The 26,128-nt window shown below is 41.1% G+C and overlaps 2 protein-coding genes across 4 annotated transcripts in view; one reads left to right on the forward strand and one right to left on the reverse strand.

The window, feature by feature from the left end:
- Positions 1–2,658, reverse strand: part of LOC146063127 (uncharacterized) — a 318,067-nt gene extending 315,409 nt beyond the window's left edge. For both annotated transcript variants that reach the window (XM_083175177.1, XM_083175158.1), the window contains exon 1: positions 1,793–2,658. The gene's annotated coding sequence lies outside the window, so the exon portion shown is untranslated. The remainder of the gene's footprint in view (positions 1–1,792) is intronic.
- NRG1 (neuregulin 1) overlaps positions 1,319–26,128 on the forward strand; it is a 688,020-nt gene continuing 663,210 nt past the window's right edge. For both annotated transcript variants that reach the window (XM_083175127.1, XM_083175136.1), the window contains exon 1: positions 1,319–2,817. In XM_083175127.1, the coding sequence (XP_083031253.1) occupies positions 1,794–2,817 (1,024 nt within the window). In that variant the 5' untranslated portion in view covers positions 1,319–1,793. The remainder of the gene's footprint in view (positions 2,818–26,128) is intronic.

Here is a 26,128-nt window from a genome sequence, read left to right on the forward strand (position 1 = left end):
ACTGTAAAAAGACATGCAAGCACAACAATAGCTATAAAATATTCAATTTTCAGTTCTGCCTAAGGCTTGCAAGATTACTGAGTCATACAATATACTGCTGAACTAATGTCAAGACTACATTTCACATGGAACAAAAGTGCTTATATTATAAAGGTAGTGCTATGTTATGTGAGGGATAGGCTTCAATATTACACCTACAATAACAGTACTGAACAATAATTACAGTACTTTGTCGGCACAGTTTTTTTTTTCTAAACTCAAGTGTGGAGATCTGCAAAATGTATAAAATGTAAAGTGAGTGTAAAAATGTACTAACAAATAACAGAAAGAAAGCACTGATCATTAACGGCTGACATGACATGAGATTTTTGTAATGAGGAAGCATCTGACTTTTCATAATAAATTCACTAATTACAGCACTGTCAAAAGCATCACAAATTCCACATCCCTCAGGTATGATAAGAACTTGCTCTACTTAACATACTAATTTGGAACTTGTCCAGAAAAGCACTATAAAACCAGAAGGAGCATTTGACACTGGAGTTCCAGATACAGTAGCTGTTGTTTGGTCCCAAGTGACTACACATTGTGACATTATAACAATGTACAGTATGACACAAACATGTTTTTTTTTTTCCTTTTGGCTTTTAATTTTTTTTTTTATATATATATCTTAGTATTTGAGAAGTGCTGTATATGAAGTGCTGTAGATGGCCTCCTCTTTGGATCATTAATCTGACAAATCACCCTAGGAGGATTGGGGGCAGTAAAACTGAATGCAGTGCAGTGCTCATGTGTGTAAAATGATGTTTCCTGTGCATTTATTCAGACATGTATTATGGGATCATGTTACAAATACAGAATGCCACTGAAAAGATTAGTTTGGAGTGAAATGTATTATCAATAATACATGCAGTACGTGAAGGGACTGCACTGATGCTATGTGTCAGATTATACAGCTCTGCCAGTTCCTAGCTGAGAACATGCTATTTTGCAGTGCAGCTGATCGCAATGTAGACAGCAGGAGACATTGGGAAGAAGGAAAAGGGAATCTTCCCCAGTAAAATAACATGACAGTAGGTGGGCTGGGAGACACCATGTATTAAACAGTGCAAATAATGAAATAAAAGTTAAATGTTACTACAGTGGAAGTACACATGGCAATGGGCAGCAACACTCAGATGGCAAGTGTGCATCCTCCTTCCATGTGTGTGTGTGTGTGTGTGTGTGTGTGTGTGTGTGTGTGTGTTTGTGTGTACAGTACAGTATGTATGTGTGTGTATACAGTATATATGTGTGTGTCTCTCCCTCTCTCTTTCTCAGTCTGTAGCAGCAGCCTCAGCCGCAGCATCCCTTCACTTCACACAGGAGGTTTGGTCTCTCTATAAACCATTCAGCAACAGCATCCTCCTCTCCTCCTCCATGCAGAAACGCCAGCACTTGGCTACAGCATCATCTCCCTCGAATACAAACATATGATTTTTTTTTTTACGCCTATATTTTTTCTTCTGCTTGTTGGGAATTTGCTAACCTAATTCACCCCCCCCCCCCACCCTACCCCCCCTTCTCCTTCTCATCATCACCACCTCAAGTCTACTGGGTCCTGCAAAACCTCCGCCCCATCAACCTCTTGTTGCTGCGCCAAGATATAACCTCTGCTACCCCCCTCGCAAAGAGCCATCGTCCATTCAATCCGACCCATTGCAATCTTCCCAGGAACCCCAACCCGGGGGTGGGGGGAGAGGGGCCACAAACTGAAAGCAAAAGGAAGGCAGTCGGGGAAACAGCTTACCATGAGATTGCAATACACATCATCATCTTCCTCCTCCACCACCACCACCACGTCTCTGGCTGCCGGGCTTGTCCCTTGCTTGCTGCCCGGAGCAGGCTCTGGTCTTGCAGGTGGAGGCTGCTCCTGCTGCTGGGGCTGCTGCTACGGTGCTCTCCTGTTTTTCCTGTGGACTTCTGCTGCGGTGACCGCCTCCTCCTCTTCTTCCTCGTCTTCTTCTGCTGGAGGTGCTGGAGCAGGTGGTGCTGCTGCAGTGACCGGTGCCCCTGGTAGTGCTGCTGGTGCCTCTGCTGCTGCAGCATCCGCTCATTCTCCGGCTCCTCCTCTCCCTGCTGCAGTGGTGGTGGCTGGCGGCGGGGCGCTCCTGGCTGCTGTAGCAGGTGCCGGTGCTACTGGTGGAGCGCTTTCCCCGGGCACAACTGTGTGCTATTCCTCCCCCAGTGTGGGCTCGGTACAGGAGCTGGCTCAGCGATCCCAGGTGGTGATTGAGGGCAAAGTGCAAACTGGCACAGAGGGGCGCAAAAGGAAGGTGCCAGAGGAAGGGGACTCGGTTACTTCTGGGAGAAGAAGGGGACAGGTAGGCAGGGGACAGGTGGATGGAGAACTAGACAGGCAGCAGACGGTGACAGGGGTGAGCACTGCATCCCAAGAAGTGGCCACTGCTAACCCTGGAATAGTCCCCTCTGCCAACAGTGGCCCCACGTCTGCCACCATCTCCATCACCGGCTCCTCTGACTTCCCCACCGCAGACAGTGCAGCACCCTCTGTCGCGCCTACCACCCCCCAGTCATACCTGGTGAAAGTGCACCAGGTTTGGGCGGTGAAATCCGCAGGCTTGGAGAAGGACTCGCTGATCACAGTGCAGGGGGAGTTCGTTTCAGGCTGCCTGAAGCTAAAGGAAGACAGCAGGTATATTTTCTTCATGGATCCAACCAACAGTAGCTCAATCTTCAGGGCTACCTTTCCACCCTTGGAGACTGGCAGGAATCTGAAAAAAGATGTTGGCAGGGTGCTATGCAAAGGTTGTGGTAAGTGCTCATTTTGTTTTGGGTTTGTCTTGTTTAATATGGAAAAGATCGAGTTCTTGCAGTGTTTCATTGGGGAATAACAGAACAAAAAGTAAGAGGAAAAGTTAATTTATGCAATCTAGTGTTTACATACAGTATAAGTTCAAATAAGTGGTGTCTCACTTTGAAGTGTCCATTATTTATGTATGTAAATTAATGCTGGATGTGCTGTTTCCTATTTGTCTGATGATGAGAACTTTGCTGCTTAACCTGATGTGAGTTTAAGAAAGTGTTCATTACATGGTGCATTGTGTTATGGTATTTCCCCTTTTTGTAGAGATTTGTTCTTTTAGCTCTTGGTTTGTAATGGAGTTCTAAAAATGTACACTTTGATTTCTAGAATTATGTTTACATAAGGTGTCCAATAGTTATAGAGCAGAGCTGAAGGCCTTGTTTATGTGGGGAATGACTAGCTGCAAGTTATTTCCTCATTTGAAAAAACAAATGGTCAGGTGTTCTATGTATGGTTTTTACTTTGGTAATATACATTATACTAATATACAGATAAATACGCACAATCTTACTCCCTGTACATTGCAGCTGGAAAACATGTGTACTAACACATTAATGCGACACCAATCTGTACTTGCCTGACAGTGCTTTGCAATGTATTGTGATTTGTTTTGCATACTGAAAGACTTACAGTAACTGCACATAATAATATTTTCGTCTGCAACACATTTACTGTGCAATGTACATGTATAGTACAGGTCATTTGATCCTGCAGTGATATAAAGGTTCTTGTGATTTGTTTTGTTGCAGTAGAATCCACAAATGTTTACATTTCCTTGAATTTAAGAGACAGCAGGTATGGCAGGAAAAAAAAACACTATACCCAAAATAGAGGTGTTAACAATTAAATGTGTAATGAAAGGCTGTGTATATCGTATACCAGCCTCTTGCTTGCACCTGCAGTGTCCAACAAACTGGAGGGAGCTGTTCACATTGTGTGGTGCTGAAGTGTCAAAATGAGTTGGGAATCCCCAGCTATGGCTGATAGATGTCAGTGTAAAACATGGAAAATACCCTTCTGGGACTTTACTTAATAGCTGGCATAAATGCTGAACATTGCTATGTAGTCAACAATGACTTTTCTTCCCACGGTTTACAAGTTGTCCTATTTTTTCCCTAATGATATAATGATTTGCAAATATGATACAAGACTTGTTCAGGATACTGCAATAGGCCTATAATATATACATATAGATAAAGGCACACACACACACACACACACACACACACACACACACACACACACACACACACACACACACACACACACACACACACACACACACGTCATGATAGTGTTGTGTTGATAGTGTCTTACACATTACTATGCTTGGTTTCTCATGTTTTATGACTGAACACATATAGTTGTGACATTGATTATTTATAAGATGTCACAACTGTTATACCTGTTTAAGTGTACTTTATTTCTGTAGTGGGCATAGCATTTGTGTTTAGGTTAACAGTTGCAAGTGTTTATATGGTTGTTCTAGGTGTGATTGATTTACCATGGGCTGTATTCAGTTTCTATATACTCTTAATAAAACAGTATCACTTCGGCATTTAGTTATGACATATGTATTAAAAGAACTGTTTTATAATTAATCAGTTAGTCTATGCAAATAAGCAAATACAGCAATGGGATCCACAGTACAAATTTCTCACTAGAAAATTAGCTTCAAATAATTTTTTTGATCTATAAATATTTCATATATATATATATATATATATATATATATATATATATATATATTACATACATATCATATGGGATGTAATGGTTACATACTGTAATTGATGATGAGCATTTCTATTATTTTTATATATTTAAATGTAGTAAATATATACATGTTATTGAAAATTATAATGCAGGTATAATCAAAAGGATTTGTGTTTTGTATCCATATAGAATTATATACTGTATAGAATGATATGACTACTGTGTCTGTTATCATTTTGCTCAGTGTTGAGTGTTTCTTTATTTAAGTGACTTCTTAAAGGTACTTGAAGGTGGCTTAAACTGCAATAGGTAGAACATGATAGCATATAAAGAGTATAAAGATGGTTAAAAGTACTGTAGGAAAACAAATGACAGTCATTTCGTGCCACTGTTTGTTAACGCAATCTCTATTCTCTCATCTACTAGTTGAAAATACATGCATCCCACACACAGACTGAAGATTAGCTTCCCTGCTCATTATGCAGTTGTTAAGTGTGGAGTTTTCCAAAGGTTAGTCACTATCCAAGAGACTCAGATGTGTGTTATTGAGGGAATACCCAGAAGGTGTAGCTTTAAGGAGCATTTTTAGATTACCTAAGTGTCACTTTACGGAAGTAGAACCAATCATTATGATTTACCATTTCTGTTAAACATACTGTCTAATGAATGGGTTTGATTAACTAGATTAACGTATCTGCTTTTTCCAAATTGCAATAATATATACCATCAGTAATGTTGTATGGTATTAAATTAATGAAACGTATGCTACAATTTTGAAAACAATGAAAAACCCGTAGATTGTATTACAGTATTTAAATACTATGTATAATATGAAGTTGTGCCTAATGTAGGTGGAAGCATGTTGGTTTGCGAACAAATCTAGCAATAAATTATAGTATTTGTGATACTAGTACAGATGGCATGTGGCAATATAGTGATATTGTTAATTACTTGCAACTATTAAGGGCCCCTTACACTTGTGAGATTTTGTCAGATTTGACCCAATTCAGGTGGATTGGGTCAATTTATCAGACAAAATCTGATGTGCCTGATGTGTAGGACCCAATGCACAATCCCGTACCATTGGGTATAACCAAGAGATTACAAGAGATTGATCCTCCTGCACATAGGATAAATATCGAGTCAAGTGTAAGGGGGCCTTTACTCACCCTTAAAAAATAAAGCATAATGGCAGACAGGTACACAATCTGCAAGTCTGCTAAGAATGTACAGTATACAGTATTCTTTCTTAATGGAGGGCTCGGAGCCCAGCGAGCAGGTAGCCACCACCCGCCAAACACACGCCCCCGACTCCCCCGCACATGGCTACGAACGTGAACACGTACCATGCGCGTGTGCAGTTGTTCGATTATCGATTGCATGCAGACCTGAATTGGCCCCTATGTATGCTAAGATTTAGATGGACTTCTTTATTCGTTTCCGCTGCAGATGAATGGCAGGACTAGAGGATGGTAGGAATTTTATTTTTAATTTAAGCATTGTACTTTTAAATTATGGGACATACTTCTGCTGTCCAAACTGCTACCTCAGTGCACTTTCAGGATCTCCCATATATAGCCACATAATTTGCTTTTATTTATTATTATTTATTAACAGTTTCTTATATAGCGCACACATATTCCGCAGCGCTTTACAGAGTACAGTTGAACATTCACATCAGTCCTTGCCCCAGCGGAGCTTACAATCTATATTCCCTAACACATGTACATGCAGACATTCACTCGGGTAGATTTTGTTGGGAGCTAATTAACCTACCAGTATATTTTTGGAAGGTGGGAGGAAACTTGAGTACCTGGAGGAAACCCACACAAGCACGGGGAGAATATACAAACTCTGAACATACACAGTTTGGGCTATGTTGGGAATGGAACCCATGACCTCAGTGCTGTGAGGCAGTAATGCTAACCATTACACCGACCATGCTGCCCATCAATATGAACATTTAGCCTATCAATGTCATGAACATTTACTGTAGGTTAATATGATTGGGCAATTATTACAAGTTATATTTTTGATGTCATCAAGCTATATTTTCTGGTAGCTCCACCCTCATCTCTGAATGACCAGGTCTTCCATATTTGATCACCCTTCCACCAGTCCCCCCAATAAGTAACATACAAAGCATGAAATGAACCACAGACATGAAGTGGGTGAAAGCCACTCTGGGGTAACACCAAAAATGCTGGCTTCTCTGGAGGGACAGGAGCTGGCATTACAGGTGCTTCCCGCTAGGCCATACCCATCTGTAATGGCAGTGGGGGACTCCCACGAGGCCACTCCCCTATACATGAGGCCACACACCCTTAAGCATGCAAGGGGTATTATTGGCTGCACCGAGTAGTAACCAACCCCGGTGCAGCCCCTGATATGAACAGTTATTATAAACAGAATTAAACAGAAATATTTTCTAATACAGTATGTGAAGTAGGGTGGCCAATGCCAGGATTGGAGCAGAGGCTCAGACACTGCCCAGCTGTTCCTGACCCTGGCCTGTGGCTTTGCGCAGTGTGACAGTCAAAGGCTGCGCCACGAGCGCCTATCCGCTTCTGGCGTCACCCCCGCATCCGGCCACTTTGGGGGGTGGGGGCTGGGGGCTGTTTTTAATAAGGGAGGCAGATCCCAGGAATCCCAGGATAGAGTATTTCTTCAATACTGGGATTAGGGATAGCATCCCTAATGTGTAGTCATCTATGGACACAAACTATGGTTATTGATTTGTTTTTTTTACTCTTAAAATGTATTGTTATCTAATAATCTTGTTTATTTTCAATAATATAACTGCATTTGCACTAATATACAGTGTCTAATGATTATCACAGCCAACAATACATGACATCAATTCTATAAGTATAAATATTATGGTGAAATATAGTACTGTAAATGGACTTAAATTGCTAAAATTTTGTTCAGCTGACCCCTATAAGCTAATGAGAGATGATTCAGCAGCTTCCAGCATCATTTTACAGCATTTAAATCATTTCTGCTATCTCTTAAGTAACTTATTTTAAATATACATTTTGTCTGGAATATGGAGGCCCAACATTTCTCAAATGAATAGTTACAGTTATTTTAAAACAGTGCAGACGTTAATGCTCCCGTATACAGTGCCAATGTCTCCAGTTTCTTACTTCCTGTAGCCTTCTGGGTGTTGTTCAAGGCTACCTACAGGCCAAGTTCTGGTGCCTTGTGGCAGCATTGGTGCCACCCCAGGGTTTAGCTTCCTGTGGAGCAGCACCTCTCACACACCCCTAGTTACAGTCCTGCAGATGAGTCCTCCTAACTAAAGTAAATATCATCAAATTGGGACAATGATCCCTCAAACATGCATTCATGAACTACAGTATGCTGTCATCCTTTCAACAAGCCCATTTACCACTGTCATTTGATACATGACCTTGTCATCAGTATTGGGTGCTTGACAATACATTACAATCATAGTAAATATTTAGTGTAAAGGAATTCAATTTACAGTATAGGGGCATTTTACCAGTATAACCGACCAAGCAGGTACACTTCTTTTATGCAAGTAGTAATATAAAAGGCAAGCAAGAGTCAAATATAAGCTCATATTATATCAGTTATTATATTTGGCCTCTGACTGTGTGTGTGTTGCTGCAGTTTTGTATAATTCCCTAGTATGCATTGCTGTTTAATCAATGAAGTTGCCTGCCAGCTTCTGTGTGCAGTGGATGGGAAAGCAACTAGTTTCAGTTAGTTATAAGAAGAAGAGATGCTGATCGATAGCTGTCTGTGAACGAAAACAGACAGTGCTGTTGTGGACATTTACTGCTGCACAGAATAAGTGCTATACCAATAACACTGATGGCCCTGCAGTGGTGACTATGTGGGTGCATTTGGCAACAGGGCCAAGTTATGCAGAGAACTTAGATATACTGTAGGCTTCCCATTGGTCTCTATGGTTACACACACTGAAGGTTATGCACAAAGCCTTGGTGGATCATCACAGTCAGGCTCTGTGAAGCTACATGTGCAGTTTTGGGGAACCCCCAAACAGAAGTGGCATCAGTGCTCAGGGATCCTCTCACTGGCAATGTACAACGATTAGCCCTCAGTGAACGGTTCAGACCAACCTATTAAAACGAAATGCTTAATGTTACATGCAAATAAAAAAAATGCTAAACTATATAAATGTGCTTCTATTTTTCATCAAATCGGTCTGTCAGATCCATCTGAATCTGCCGAAAACATGCCAAATCTGACTAGTAAATGGGTGTCTTTAGGGTTAAGCTGCGGATATTTAGGTTTAGGCTGCAGGAGGGGAATTAGAAACAGAATTTAATTGCAGATAAGAACCACTTGGCCCGAGTCTGTTAGGTACTACCGGGAGAGATAGGGTTAGGTTGCTGAATGGGAGGGGATATTTTGTGCCTAAAGTACAAACTATTTTTGGTGCGACAACTCCAGTGAGAAGAACTGACATTAATATTCGCTGTCTGATAACAGCAGAGGGGATGACAGTATCACAATTCATCATCGTTTGTTTAAACTGTCAGGTGGTTTGCTGCAGTACCATTTGTTATTTTGTTTTATTGATACATGTTTACTAAGAGGGAGGGAAATGACCTATCTAAAACACACACACACACACACACACAGTACATACATACATACATACATACATACATACATACATACATACATACATACATACATATATTCTGAATATAGAGTACCATATTGCTGTTAAACTATTGCTGTAATAATAACAATATTACTGTATAAAAAAGACCCAGGAGACACAGTATTCAGGGAGCATAATTCAAAATGTCTCCATTGATGTCTGATCAATGAAAAAAGAGAGAGTATTGCTTCATTCAATCAACTGATTGCTGTGCGTTTTTTTGTGAAGTTAATATGAGAGATACATTAGATAAATTGCATATGAAGAATTAAAGATTGTATCATGACTAGTTTAATAGTAGTTTATAGTACTTTACTATTGAAGATTTGACCAGTTTCATAGTTTGCTACACTAACAGCTATTCTGTTTACTTGTGGGGAAAGCTGCAAATAAATGCCTATAGAAAGACATAAATCATGTACAGTACTTTGGCAATACATTACTCATACACAGAGCAATGCATAGTGGCAGTCAGGGTCCTGGAGAGGTGGGGAACTCATTTCCCTCTGCCACCTAATTACCCTCCTTCCCTCCCCCCATTAGTCAGAGCCAGGGCCAGTGGTATGGATTTTGGGACCCCCTTCCAAACTATAATGCATTTCTATTATTCCTGTGCAGGGCCAAGGTGGAGGTCGTAAAAGTTCCAACACCATTACAGGTGGTAAAACTCAGTTCCACCCTGTTCCTCCGGAACCTTAACCCCTGGTGGCAGCCATCTATTTTATTCAGTGTTCTTCAAATCACTACAAGCATAAATGGGCAGGGGTCTTCTACTTGATATATACAAAAACAAAAGCAATGAATAGCACATTTATGCCTTTGGCTAAACTCTTATTTAGGTATAGACACTGCTACAAATACCATTCATATAACCCACCCTGGGCTATGTAGCTTGACAAGCTCACTCGTCTTCCTCATTAACTAACTATTATCAAACTATTTGTCACTGCATGCTGTTTATTTTGCCAGTTCGAGTGAAGTATGTGTGTGTATGTCTGTTTTGCCACCCACATTACATATATATTTAATTGAAGAAAAAAAAAGGTCAGATTGAACACAATGGAGCTTGTGAAGGAAACTCATACAGAGAATAAGCAGATAATAAGATACAAAAAACAGGGAACTTTAACTATCGGACGGAAAATAAAAATAAAGAAAAAAAACACAAAACACAGGAAAGCTGTTACTGGGTTAAATACAAAAGAATCAAAGGAAGAAGTGGGACTACATAGAGAGAGAGATAGAGAGGGAGAGAGGTGGGAGATGTAATAAATCCTGAAAAATTATAAAGTGGATAGTAATAAAGTACCATCCGAACAGCTGCCATGCTATGGGCTGTGTTTGAAAAATTACAGTAACTGGTTGGTTAGTAGTTTATCACTCTCTACCTTCTTCCTTTTGATGCTTAGTTCATCTGACAGAAAGAGAGAGAGAGCGAGAGAGAGAAGGGAATGGAGAGGGAAAGTAATACATGGGAAGAGGAGGACAAAGAGTGCAGAAGTGTAAAGAGGTGGGTGGATGAGTGATAGAGAGAGAAACGATAACAATACTCTAGAGCAGTGGTTCCCAACCTGTGGTACGGGTACCCCTGGGGGTACGCATCCACCTGCTCGGGGGTACGCGGCGGCCCGGCCTGTAATGGCGGCTGCGGCAGTCAGACAGGTTGCTGGAGGGGAGGAGAGTGCATTGCACATCTCTCCTACCCCTCAGTGTGCTTCCCTGTGACTGGCTGCCCGTCTGCCGATCAATCAGAGCTTGCGGCCGGCAGCCAATCAGGAGCCGGCCTGCGAACTTTGATTGGCGGGCAGCCCAGTCACAGTGAAGGGAAGGAGAGATACGCAGTGTGCTGTACTCTCCTTTCCTGAGAGAAGCAGCAGCGGCAGCTACACGGCGGGGGACAATGGACTGTCCTCTCCCCAGCAGCAGCGTCAATGGTGAGTGTGCTGCTGCTGGCAAATACTATGGGGGCATTGCTGGCACTGTGGGGGGCATACCATATTGCTGGCACTGTGGGCGCATTGCTGGCACTGTGGGGCATACTTGTTACTGGCACTGTGGGGCATTGCTGGCACTGTGGGGCATACTTGTTGCTGGCACTGTTGGGCATTGCTGGCACTGTGGGGCATTGCTGGCACTGTGGGGCATACTTATTGCTGGCACTGTGGGGCATTGCTGGCACTATGGGGGCATACTTGTTGCTGGCACTGTAGGGGCATTGTTGGCACTGTGGGCGCATACCCAGTACCATGGGGTCATACCTGGCACCGTGGTGGCATTCCCGTTTCTGGCACTGTGGGGGCATACCTGGCACCATTGGAGCATATGTGTATCTGGCACTTTTGGGGGCATATGTGTATCTGGCACTATTGGAAGGCTAACGTAATCCGTTGGAATGTCTGTTGCTTCAGTAATAGAGATTTGACAAGGTTCTGTTATTTTATATGCTGTCCGCAGAATGGGCTGAGCTTATATTGTGGTCAAGTGGTTGCACTTTTTCTCGTCATTGCCAGTATGACTTACCCCTGTTAAGCCACACCCCTTTTAGGCCACGCACCCTAAACATTTCATGAGGGGGTACTCATAAATGAAAAGCCTAATCAAGGGGTACGGGAGAAAAAAAAGGTTGGGAACCACTGCTCTAGAGAGGTGATGGTATGATAGGGAAAAGAAACATGGAGGGGGGTGGGGTCAACAAGTTAACATGGGAGGAAAAAGAGAGGGAGTGGGGGAAAGGCAGAAAGACAGAAATGAGATTAGGCAGAAAAATATAGTGATGGAGAGAAGAGGAAAAAATCATTGACCAAACACTCTAATAAAATATTACTGAAAACAAGTGAATAGTGGCATTCATTGTTGATTTTTGTTTTATTTAAAAAGGGAACTTTACATTATTTTAAAGATATCCAAGTATAATAATAATTTTTTGGCGGTTTGGAAACCGCTGTGTTTGTTGAAGGCAAAACCACCTAAAAATCAGCACACACAAATGTTTAGAAACCACCAACAGACAAATTTTCATATTTTTCATTATTATATAATTAAAACACCAGATTTATAAAGCATCCTTTTTAAAAACCTTTGAAAAAAACTCCACTAAGCAAACCCAACATAAAATTGAAGTAGTTGAGGCTGGCAATATACTTTTAATGAAAGCAATCATTATGTAGGAGAAAAATAACATTAATCATGCTCTTTGGGGGCAATATCATTTTATTAATATATTTTTGTTTAAATGTTTAATGTAATTAAGAGAACAATATTATGGGTGAAATGTAATAGGGGGAGAGAATCAGAAAGTGAGAGATTTGGTAAGAAATCTCCAGTTTTTTAAAGTGGCAATCATTTACACTGCAAAACCAAGTGCGCCGCGTGAGCAGCAGCTTACACGGCGCCATCCTCCTGTCCTGTGCCTCCCATACCCACCCGCTGTGCTCACTTGTTCCGCAGGGTGAGAGAAGTTCACCCCACTCCCGCCACCTCCAGGGCGATCCTGCCGCCTCCCGCCATTGTGCTCACCCAGTTCCGCACCAGCCGAATGAGCATCAATCAGTGGCCAAATCCGACATTTGGATTGAATAATAAATGCCGCATCCGTTCCATCAAAATAATTTTGGAATGGATCCAACATCCATTGAATATACTCCTTAACATTACGTATGTATTAATAATTATAGATGGCATCTGCTTTGATTATTATTTGCCTTTGGGTGTGGAGCTAATAAGGATTAAAGTAGCTTTGTTTTTTTATATGGTGCCCACAATATAACTGAATAATCTTCACAAACAGCCCTAATATGGAAGGTTTTCTTTTTATTACCATTCAAATGTTTTACTTTTTATATAGTGTTTGTATATTCTCAAGTGCTTTATAGAGAAGTGCATTATACTCTTAAACTGTATTCCTTTTTCATTCATATAGTGTCTGCCTATTCTGAAGTGCTTTACAGAGAATGCTCAATCCTTCACATCAGTCAATTACCATTTGAATTTACAGTAAATTGTATAGTATATTGAAATAGTATAGCATAATAGAACATTACAAAAATAAGTAAATTTAATCAGCAACTTTCATTCAAAACTAATCAAACACACAGCTTAGAAGCACATTTAGAGTTGGACAACCTCTGTAAATGCAAAAATTCAGTTGTAAACATTGAGAACTTACATATACTATCAGAGTTTAAAGTTGGGGGGGATACGGTTGAACTGAGTTTCATCACTTTGGCCCTGCACAGCAATTCTAACAGAAAGGCATTATAGCATATTGCAAGGCGGTGCAAAAAAAAACCTACCACTGAGTAGAGCCAGGGCGGCTCTACTTCTGCCTAATGGGGGATGGGGGAGGGGGATAAGGTGGTAGAGGGAAATTAGTTTATACTTTCACCAGTAGCACATGGGGGGGGGGGATGGGGTGCTTACAAACCAGAAACACCCTTTAACGTACAGATTTTGTTATTCTGAGATGGAGACATCTTTGTCTCAGTAAAGTTAACTTGTGGAGCTAGAAAATGCTTCAGTATGCAAATGTTTTCTTAGATTTTGATTTCAAGTATACAAATATAAATACATCCAACAATAGCATATAGATGTGTTAGCAACAAATTAGCAGTAGTTATTCATTATACAGTATGTTTAAAAGGATTGACAGTGATCCGCTCCTAGCGATGTAATGAAGAGTCATATACAAGAGAGAATAGTGTCCTGACCAAATCATTAGTACTGTAAATGCAATTCAAATTTCGGTACTTGTTTCCTAGCACGGCGCCCACGAAATTCAGTCGTATGGCATTGTATTCAATTTAAAATTGTATACCATTGTATATGGCATACAATGGCATACAATGCAATGCGATGCGATTTTAAATTGTATAAGCACCCTAATGGGTTTTTTCAATGTTAAATGGTCCCTCTATACGATTATTAATTGTATAAGCACTATAATAGGTGCTTGCAATGTTAAATGCACCCCCACGCCACCGCCACTATCAACGCCAACCCAAAGTGTGGTGAGCGCAGCGAGCCCGCGAGGGGCGGCGGTATGCGTCCTCTGACCTTTTCATACCCCCACTATCCACGGCGGCATGGAGTTGATTCTATATAGTGCCCGAAGCGAGCCCGAAGTGTGGCGAGGGGACGCGCATTACTTCATATGTATTCCGCGACCCCTCGCGGGGCCCGCTGCGCTCGCCACGCTTCGGGCTCGGTGGCTCGCTGCGCTCGCCACACTATTATATAATCAACTGCACGCTGACGTCGATAGTGGGGGTATTAAAATGTCGGAGGACGCGTACCGCCACCCCTCGCGGGCTCGCTGTGCTCACCACGCTTCGGGATGGCATTGATAGTACGGGTGGCGTGGGGGTGCTTTTAACATTGTAAGCACCTATTATGGTGCTTATACAATTATTTATCTTATAGGGGGCACATTTAACATTGAAAACAACCATTAGGGTGCTTATACAATTTAAAATCGTATACCATTGTATATGCCATACAATGGCATACAATTCGATGGTATACAATTTAAAATTGTATAACATCGGCTAACATCGCATTGCATCGCATACCATCATATGGCTTATGATATGCGATGTGATGGGCGCCGTGCTAGGAAACAAGTACCCAAATTTCCTATGTTATTCTTTAAAGTATTCAATTTGTGCCTAAAGTAACACTGTTCTGTCTCCCCAGCCTAAAACTATATCATAACTAAATATGAATGCTTTTTGATGCACAGGCACAGTATGGAAATACTTATACTTATGCAACAAAAATGTACTTAGCACTTAATAAGGCCATTCGGATTGGAACCTTATGAAAGCAAAATCTAAAGGCAATTTCTGCAGGGCAATGAGGTCAGTGATACCAAGTCATAATAACCTTATTGTCATGTTTAAAGTTTGCTTAGCTGTCAAATACTGTGGCTGAATTACTGAAATGTTGCTGCCAAGTTTGTCAGTATGCTCAAATACGCCTGACGAGTTATATTTCTTAGCATACTTTGATGGTCTTCTTGTAAATGAGAGTTAATCTGTACAGTGGGGAGAATATAATAGGTTGTGAATTTTCAGCAATTTTTCAGTGTGTCAGATTATGAAGCTCAATTTACTGGCTTTCTAGCTGGAAACCCAGTAAATATTGCATTAAAAAAGCATAGGGTCTTACCCTTGAAACATAACCATCAATAGTGCTGATATTGATATTGATATTGGTAGGCCAAAGAGCATGTCATCCCCCTATTTTTCCATCAGCACTAGAGTTGACCAGCCAGGACCATAGAAGAGAGATTTCGCAGCAATATATATTACAATAACATACTGTATATTTTTAACATATAAGTAAATCTATTTAAACAATCTATATCTTGGGTTCTATCTAGCCAAATGAAAAGGCTTTTTTGCTTTTGTCGAGTGACCCCTAAAATGTTGATAGTACCATAAGTGTTCTGTTGTGGACTGCAACACATTATGGAGATCAATGCACATCTAAGATTCCTTCATATGATATATTGTTTGAGACACTGCACACATATAATGAGAAGAATTTGGAAAAAGTTTCGATTTGGGAAAAATCTGGCTACATAGCTTGGAAGCCTTAAAAGTACAACACCCTTTTTAAAACACTTTAACCAACAGTAAGTTCTTTATTACCATGTGCAGTGCAGAAGCTTTTCTCCAAAAAGAGTAGGGCCTCTTTTAGTGCCTTAGAGCTAAATGTTTGCTGAAGATAGATGGGAACCTTGCATTCTTGAACCCCGAATCCAGAAGGCCCCTTGGGGTATGAGCTTCAGGCTTCCCTCCACCACAAGTAACGGTGTGGATCCTTTCTCCTGAGGGATGGCTGAAGATTCCCTCTGGGGAATGGATTATTTCACTCTCCTCATGAGGGGAGAGCCTCCGGAGACTTGGGGAGAGGGTAGACCAAAAAGGGTCTACACCCAATCTCCACAAATAAATATAAGCATGACACATAAACACAAAACAAAATTGCACTTTCGGCCTCAACCTTTCTACCAAAGTTATAAAAAATGAATCTTGACATGGCCAAAGGCACAGAAAAAATAGTGTGTCCATAAAAAGAAGTGGCATCCCTGGTTCAGCCAGCACCAGCAGGACATAGCACCTTCGGCTTTAGGCAGCGTACATAGCCAGCTACAACTGGTCTTAGCCAAAAGGCTGAGAATCTTGCTCTATTCAGAGAAAGGGTTGGGAGGGGGGGGGGGGAGCAGGGTTTGGGGGTGTGGGTAAGTATACTTAAGAACAAAACATCTTAGATCTCTATTGATTTATTTCTAAAATATCTTATCTTATGTTAAATCAACAACTTTTCAGTAGCAGAATATACATATGAGCTAAATTAGATGTAATGTTATGCAAATGTATACTGATTAAAACACTAAAAATGTGGCAAGGATATATTTAAATATTATGGAAGCAAAACAGTAAAGGTGTACAATAGCATAAACATATATTCTCTCCTTAATTAGTTTCTTCTAGTGAAGGTTAGTGAACTGTGCAAAAATGGCGATAAACCCCAGTTTTAAATAAAATAGGCCCATCATCACAATAGCATGATGATGACCAGCTGCCTAGCTGGCCACACAGTCAGCAAAAAATAAAAGTATTAACATTATATTTCTAGTTTTATCACAAAATGTAGCAATTTATCTATGTATATGTATTTACCAAGACATTGGGGCTGAGGATGGAGGGGGTGTACACACCCACAAAGCACTGGCCACACCCACACAGCACTGACCACAACTTTTCCCCTAGTCATTATAGGCCCTTGAACATTGCCAACCCCAGACCCATGTGATCACTAATACTACCCTGATCAGGATACATTGTAAGTGCCATTCATAATTCAAGTAGCATAACACTAGGGAACATTCAATCTGTTGAAAAGGGTTTCAATTATTTTCTGCATTTGAAGTTCCTTACTGGTCTATTCCACTTTACTTAATAGAATCAACTTAGTTTTTCTTTTTTTTTTAACAACTATAGTACGTTCTTTTAACAATAAAAAATAAATGTTTTATTTGTGATAACAAAGCTGGTAGTCACGTTTGCAACACATAACACATTTATCGAAATCATCGCCCAAATACCTGACAATAGATCAACTTTTCCCCAGTGTAATTTATATAAAAGCTGACGTGAGGTTCTTACCACTATGTTAGCCAGTGCTGCATTCAGAAATAACAGGGCATGTTGCAAATAAATCATGCCCCTTTATCCTCTCTCATTCCACAAGCAACATAGTAAAAATACAGAAATACCCACCGCCACAGATAAACACATGTAGACCAGGGAATGATAATAATATCCAGCATGCAGAAATATGGCTCTATAAGTAAAGTACCTGAATCTGCATGCATAGAAGTAGAACACCACTCTGCTGAGAGGCAGTTGTTATATAATGTCTAGAGCCAGGCCCGGCGACAGGGGGGGTCAAAGGGTACAGCTGTTACGGGCCCCAAGTATCAGAGGGGCCCCAAGTTCAGCCCCCTCTTGGCCGCCGGGCCACTCATCCTCTGACTGTTAGCGTGGCCATGGTGCCGCTGAGACAATTGAGCCTGCAGTACATGGGGGCTGCCTGTGGACATTCGCCGGGACACGCAGCTCTTGGCTGCCGCGCAAACAGCCTGTGGACGGTCCGCCGGGACAAGCAGCTTCCGGTCGCCGGCGCTTACACACACTGACATGAGCCGGTGCTGTCAGTGTATCTAAGCAGCGGCCGGAAGCTGCGTGTCCCGGTGGACCGTCCACAGGCTGTTTGCATGGTATAATATGTAGTAGGCATCACGATTTATGGCATAATGTGTATTAGTTGTCAATTCAGAAGTGAGACGATCTGCGCTGGGGGCAGCAATTATATGGGACTCCTTGCCACCAATATGCCCACCATTCCTCCCTGCTCCACACAACTACTAGTGCTTGAGGGGGTGAGGGCCCCCAGAAATATCAGTGTATGGGGCCCCAAGATTTCTGTTGCCGGCCCTGTCTAGAGCACATCAGGGTCAGGTGACTTAATTCCATTGTGCAGTGAGTTATCTATCATTGACTAAGGGGGCGATTCAGACTTGATGCTCAGGTCCAAGTTCACTACCCTGGCCGATGGTATAGGGTTGTTCATGCACGTATATATGCATGTGCAAATCCTGGGAGTTATTGCCTTCGCTGAGTTTCTCACACACACACACACACACACACACAACTGCCCTGCGTTTTATGGGTGTGCCCGCAAAAAGGCGTGTTAATGGAAAAGCTGGGCTTAACCCTATGAAGCAGGTGTGCCTATGCATGCTTAGGGCGGGCAAATGACATGACATGACATCAGCACCCACCCCCAATCCGGCAGATTGCAGGCATCTGAAATGTAATTATAGACTGACTTTTCAGAGCGAAGTCTATAGAAATCATTTGATGGTGAGTGATTTTTCCTCCTTGCGGGCACTTCTTAGCAGATGTTTGTTAGTGTACACATCCCCTTGTATTCTAATGTGGGATTCACTTGGTGCGGGGGGCGGGGTGCATTAGCCCGGGGATGTTTACCTGCTCGCTAGGCAGCCAATATACACAGCCTAGTGAGCAGGTCTGAATAAGTTTATAATAGGGGGTAAATTTGCTAAAGCTTTGAAAAAGGAAAAAAGGTGATATACTGTAGGGCCTTATTCTGGTACACATGCAACGCTGTGAAATTTGCAGCCATGCGTGTGGATAGAGGCCGCCCACCCCTCACACAGCTGCCCGCTCCCTCTCGCTCAGAGAATTCCCCCACACGGCTGCAAATTGATATTTTGCATACCACCTGCGACCATCAAATGATTTGGAAGGTGCATGCACAACTAAGACACTCTCTGTATGGGTACACTTCCCTGTATGGGAACATTGCGGGCAGCGGACATCCACTGATGTCCGCTGCCGTCCCCTGGCACCCGGGTCGCTGCCTAATTTCATGAACACCCATGAAACACTGTACGTATCCCCTCGCCGCCGCCTCATGCCTCCCGCCCGCACTGCTAGGTACAACCGCTCACACCCAGGGTATGCCTATGCGCAGAAATGCACATTCGAAGAACAAACCATGGAGGCGATCAAAATAAGGTCCATTGTCCATAGCAACCAATCAGACTCTGTCTTTGTAGGATGCAATTGAGAAATGATAAACAGAATCTGATTGGTTGCTAGGGGCAACAATACCTCTTTTGCGTTATTAGAAGCTTTAGCAAATTTACCTCTAGGATGCTGAAAAATGTGAATATCCTAGTATCTGTTTTACGCAGCTGTAATTCTGCTGTTCTTATGAAGCCAAGTTCTGCTTTGTATAGTCTTGTTAGGAACTGAATGTTTGGCGTTGGCTACTTATCTATGCCACCACACAGTCCTGTCTCATGAAACATTCAATTTAATGATGACGTTTTACCTTGTCCACTTTCTGGCCATCATTTCATAATGGGTGGACATCCTAATACAGAAGTAAATACCTATGGCTGTTTGTTATCTTCTAAAATGTACACATGGGTTATGGTTGTATCACTACAGTATATCCAGTCTGCCAAAGAGGGGGTCATCTAACATGCTGCTGGTGGGTGGTATGTTTACAGCGCTCACAATGAACATTCTGACAGTAATATGGTAACATCAATTGTCAAATATAGCTCATATTTTTACATGAAACTATTAAAATTGCATGTATGAATTACCAAATAGTATTGAGTTCCTGTAGAATTGCATGCACTCTATGCTTTATTTTAATAAAGGTATTGCCTTGCAATAATATGTTTCAAAAATACTTAACACTGAGCGTTCAATTGTGTAATACTGTATCACTTTTATGGTAAATACAGTGTTTTGTCAAATGGAATGCATTGTTTGTCAGCTGTCTGCCTGTTATATTTTTCTAAAGAAATCTTTCATATTGCGTTAATACATTGCTTGTTAAAACAGTGAAATAAACACAATGTTTATTCATCATGTCACAATGGCTGACAGCAGGCAGTAAGACTACATGGTACACAGAATAAAAATGAGATGCATGAACAGTTTTTAAGAAGAGTATAAAATAAGCCATTCTAGTCTGTCTAATAGGTTCAATACAAATTATTTTTATTAAGCACAGATTTATAAATAATTTTCAGTAGAAGACATATGATCCGATACAGGACTGCATAAAGAAATAGTAATGAAAGTGAAGGTACCGGATAAATGATAGTATTCAATTTTCGGTACTTGTTTCCTAGCACGGCCACAATCGCGGGCATTGTGTACCTTTAAGTTAAAGTACACGATGCCCACGATGGACCCGATTTCCTTTGAAATCAGGTCCATTTTGCCGGCAAAGGGAAAATCGCGGGCATCGCGTCGGTCGCGACCATTAACATTGGCCCCGACGCGACCAACGCGATGCCCACGATTTTGCCATAGGCTTCAATGTTAAAATATTTTTTAACATTGAAATCAGGAGCATCACGTCGGTCTTGTGCCATTATAATGGCACAAGATGAGATGGACTTGATTAAGTCCATCTCACATAGGAAACAATGTGAAATGGGCCAATATGACCCATTTCACATTATATATGTCCCCATCGTCACCCCACAATTGACGTGAACCCGAAGCGTGGCGAGCGCAGCGAGCCCGCGAGGGGCGGCGGTGCGTGTCCTCCGACCTTTTCATTCACATACTATCCACGTCGGCGTGGAGTTGAGAATATAAAGTGTGGCGAGCGCAGCGTGGTGAGCGCAGCGAGCCCCGCGAGGGGACGCGTATACCTGTGAAGTTATACTCGTCCCCTCGCGGGGCTCGCTACGCTTGCCACGCTTTGGGCTCGGTGGCTCGCTGCGCTCGCCACACTTTATATTCTCAACTCCACACCGACGTGGATAGTAGGGGAATGAAAAGGTCGGAGGACACGCACCGCCGCCCCTCGCGGTATCGCTGCGCTCGCCACGATTCGGGTTGGCGTCAATCGTGGAGTGGGGTTTACGGTGTAAAATTGGGGGTCTAGGGAATATTTTATATTGAATCCAATGTAAAATCGGGTCCCAGGTACCCTATTCACATTTGATTCAATTAAAAAATTGGGTCGGTCGCGTCGGTCGCATCGCATGCGATGCGACCGACGCGATTTTTCCGACACGACCACCCCGATGGAAATCGGTGTGGCCGTGCTAGGAAACAAGTACCCAATTTTCCAGTTCTTATACAAAAACCTTTGCGATTAATAGTATTAGGCATAATAATCGTATATGAGAGTAGAAGAATGATTATCCCGTCACATTGTATTGATTTGTTTAGGCTGTCCAATGAATGGTAGTAACAAGCACATTTCTTTTGAAGCAACATTCTCTAAATAAACCAAACACAAAGATTCTCTCTGAAGTTAGCAATGACCACTTCCACCCTGTCTCATTTACAAATTAGTAGGCCTTAAACCTACTCAGAAAGGTTTGGGAATTGTGTAAGTATTTGTGAAAGGATAGCTATTAGCAATCCATTCGCAAATTCTATCACAATTTAGCAAGAGGCTTCTTCTCTTCCTGTCTGGGTGGCAGATTTCTCCTCAGAGTTCGCTGTGAATTCTCACATTAGCGATCCATGCTGAATTAGCCCCTTTAGGTCAATGGTTATGAGATCGACAGTCAATAGGTCAGCCACTATTGTCAACATGGTCAATAGGTTGACATTATCAATAGGCTGATACAGCATATGGTCAATGTGAGTTCTTCATTTTCATACTTTATCATCCACACGGACTTCAATCGGGAACGGAAAAAATGTGCCGAGTGCAGTGGTAGCAGGATGAGGTGCATTTTCTCAAAGCAAGGCAAGTGAAGCGAGAATGCAAGAGGATGTGGTACACTAATTTGGAGTCCATGTGCTATAAGATAAAAATTGATCAACGCAGATATGAAATGGAAACTATTGGATTTAAATATTCTATGGTGCCAAACTCCCCTTTGACTAAATGGTTTCCCTGGTCTGACTACTATGAGACCTCACTACCCCCACCACATTCATAACTCACTGGGGATATTATAGCTTTCTCCGCCCCCCTCTAATATATATATATATATATATATATATATATATATATATATATATATATATATATAAAGTTTTCCTAATCCTCTTTATATATATTAATGTTAATGTTATGTGTTTTTTGTTGAATGCAGAGATGTTATCTGTGCATTATTGTCCCTGTACTGATTCCACTCTGCATAATCTTTTATGTAAAATTATCTTAATAAAAATATTCAGTTAACATTTAAAAAAGGTAAAAATTGATACCCCAAAATGTAAAAATAAAACATCACCTTGTTGTTTGTGTGCCGACCTTTTCCTTATCATCTTTTTTCACATGTCGACATTGTGGATATTGACCTTTTAGAGTTGAACTAAACACTATCAACCCTATGAGCCAAACCCATATACAGTATGTAGAGAGTACGTTTATAACCTAATGTATTTTTACATTGCAACTTTTTCTCTTGCGAACATGGTACGCCCATCTGCTTACTAATGCCTTATCATAGACTAGTATATCAATGGTTTCATACCACACCTCTTTCACTCTTGAGTTTGGTTCTATGGGCAAATTCACTTGGCCATGACCTCCTGTTAGAGTTTTGCGCATTGTGTGGCTGTACGCACACAAATATTATGGTAGGTAAACCATTCCTTATTTCTTCTCACTATGCTGTGGGGATCATAACAATAGATTTCCAGCTTAAGCATTCCATTGCATAATTGAATAAATTGAATCCGCCCCTATAGTGCACATTTTCCCTACATTTATACTTATCTTGAGTGCAGGTAACTGGAATTAATGACAGTACTCTTCCATAAACTAAGACAGGGGCACATGACCTTTTTCACACCAGGGCCAAGATAAAGTCCATGATGGAGATTAGAGACCCAAATTGAATTGTTTAATTAACAGTACTGACTTTTTCTTTCTGTGCTGTTTGCTTTATAGGATATAACTCATAAATTAGGCAACATGATCAATGAAGACCTATCAATAAAAAAATGTCTATATATTAAAGAATGTGGGCCTTTTCGTTTTAAATTAAATCATTAACTAGTATATTACATTTTGTAAAATTATTGGATTTACAGTTTGGCCAGATTAACATTTGCGGGGGACACTGGTTATGGGGGGGCTGAAGCAATAAACCGTGTTGGGCCCCATACATCAGCAATCACAATTTATGGATTTCCAGATATTGGGATTTTTGGGCCAGATAAATGGATTTTACAATCTATCTGACTTTGCCCACACATTACAGATTTATTTCAGTGATCGGCAGATTTTTCCATCTAAAGATTGCATCTTCATATCTGGAAATTGCCCAATCGATTGCTGTTCATAATGTAAATAGATGAAGAAGATGAATTGGGAATGCCCACACATATAAAAAAGATCTGCAGATAATACCAGATTATTAAACATGTTTAAAAACCTGATTAAGCAATCGATTGGCGATTTTGATTGGAATTGCCAAAAGGGGGAGCCCACACATCTAAAATTAATTGTGGCAATCATCTCCATATCTGAAAATTGTCACAATTGATTGCTGATGTATGGGGCCCTTAACTCCCACCTTCTGACGTTTGTGAATGAAGCTAGCCTAGCCTGTTTCTCTGGTTTCATGGCTCTGTGCTCCATCATACAGACTCCATGATATTGTGGCCTAGCAGTACAGCACATGCAATGTATCTGCCAGGGCTGCCGGAAGCCCTAGATAGGGTAGTGATAAGAAGTAATACAACTTCAAGCACAGCAAAATTATATTTTAGAGTCCTTTATTCTTATATTTTAATATTACCTAATTCATTGGAAATTGACATTTCCTGTAACATGCCATACAGGTTTATTTGAGTATACACACAAAATCTTTTGATTTAGAAAAGAAAAAATGAAATCCACAAATGTTATATGGTTAGTTCATATAAACCAAAAGACAAACAAATATATAATTTGTAATTAAAAAAAAAAAAAATCTATATATTATCAACTTGGGAATGGCAATATATCAATATTTCAAATTGAAAACATACTTTTTTATAGACAGAGTTTTCTGTACATAAGGAAAAAAATAAAACAAGTTTGTTAGTAATGTTACTGGTATTGCCAATAGAGCAGTTTCATATGCTTCAATAATCACCATCTGTTCCTAGGCTACAGGTATGCATCCACCTGTCTACAACAACACGTTTTACTGAATTCAGTTTATATTCAGGCTAACAGTTTATATTCAGGCTAACTATCATTCTTTGCTTAGGAACATCTTTACATTAATGAACCTCAGTTTTTATTGATTGGCCATCAATTTCCATTTACAGACAGTTGCAAGATTGTGGACACAAGATTAGTGTCTCGGGTTAGGCTGACATGTTGCAATGAGATTATACTACAGAAATTGTTTGGGGAGGTAGAAGGTGGGTCAGTGAGTCCTATGTTGGTAATAGCTTTCAATCTCTCTACACAGAAACTTATTATGGAGTGTGTGACCTGATCTTCATGCACTTCATTAATACTGAATACCTTAACATTGTGTTATGTTTGTTATTAAATGAGCTTGGTGCAATAGATAGGGCCAGTCATCGTACCGTATAAACATTGAAGGGAAAAAAAATAACTCTTATTAATAACTAAGCATTAGAAGGGTTATTAATGATCAGGTTTTTTATGAATGGCTTATATAAAAACTAAACAAATATACTCAAGCAACTCATCACTTTATTGGTACATAGGGGTGAATGCTGCCAGAGGCATTGTCTCATCAGAGATATGTACAAATATAAAATGGATTTACTTATACCTATTTGAAAAACATAGCCACTTAAAACAGTCTTCCCAACATTGTTCCAAGTCAAATCGGGACTCCTGCATGTGCCAATGGTGAACTCCTGAGAAGGGGGCATGGCTTTAGCAAAAAGGGCATGACTTCGGGGGACTGCCATGGTCACGAGCCATGACTCCCATTATCATCATTGTAGGGTCCATGCTCCCAGCTCCCATGCTCTGTCTCCCATGAATAGGCTCATGTATGCATACGTGTGATGTGTGATGTCTGCATCTGATTTAAAACTGTAAATCCTCTTTTCCACCATCCTGGGCCATTCAAATCAGGGCCGATCACTCTCACCACCGCAATCCATTTATAAATGCTGCTGCTAGGCTGATCTTCCTAGCAAGATGCTCATCCTCCACTGAGCGCTGTGCCAGTCCTTCCATTGGTTGCCTGTATGTTACCGCATTCAATATAAAATATTTCTACTAGCATATAAAGCTATTAACCATACTGTACCAGCATATATCTTGTTACTCATCTCAAAATATCTCCCATCTCGGCCACTCCGCTCTGCACAAGATCTGCGTCTCTCTCTTCTGCATGGATTACTAGCTCCCATTCACTATTACAGTACTTTCATAGGGCTACCCCCACCCTATGGAATGCCCTTCCATGCACAATAAGACTCTCCACTAGTCTCCAAACTTTCAGATTTTTCCTGACAACTCACCTATCATATTTAAGTTCTACAAGCATAGCCTATCATATTTAAGTTCTACAAGCATAGCCAACTGAGGCACTTATTTATCATACAGCTTCCCTTCTGGACGTGCTACTTGGTGGGACTGATATGCTTTTACTGTTGCCTGTCCTTATGTTTCCCTCCTATGTCCCTATAAATTGTAAGCTTGCAGCAGGGCCCTCTTACCTCCAAGTCTGTCTGTTGTTACTCAGTTTGTTCTATCACTGTGTACAATTGTAAAGCGCAATGGAATCTGCTGCACTATATAAGAAACTTTAACTAAATAAATAAGTAAATACATTCACACACTGTTCACATGGGTTTCCCCAT

Source organism: Crinia signifera, chromosome 1 (assembly GCF_055691185.1).
Source record: "Crinia signifera chromosome 1, ASM5569118v1, whole genome shotgun sequence".
NCBI classification, from domain to species: Eukaryota; Metazoa; Chordata; class Amphibia; order Anura; family Myobatrachidae; genus Crinia; species Crinia signifera.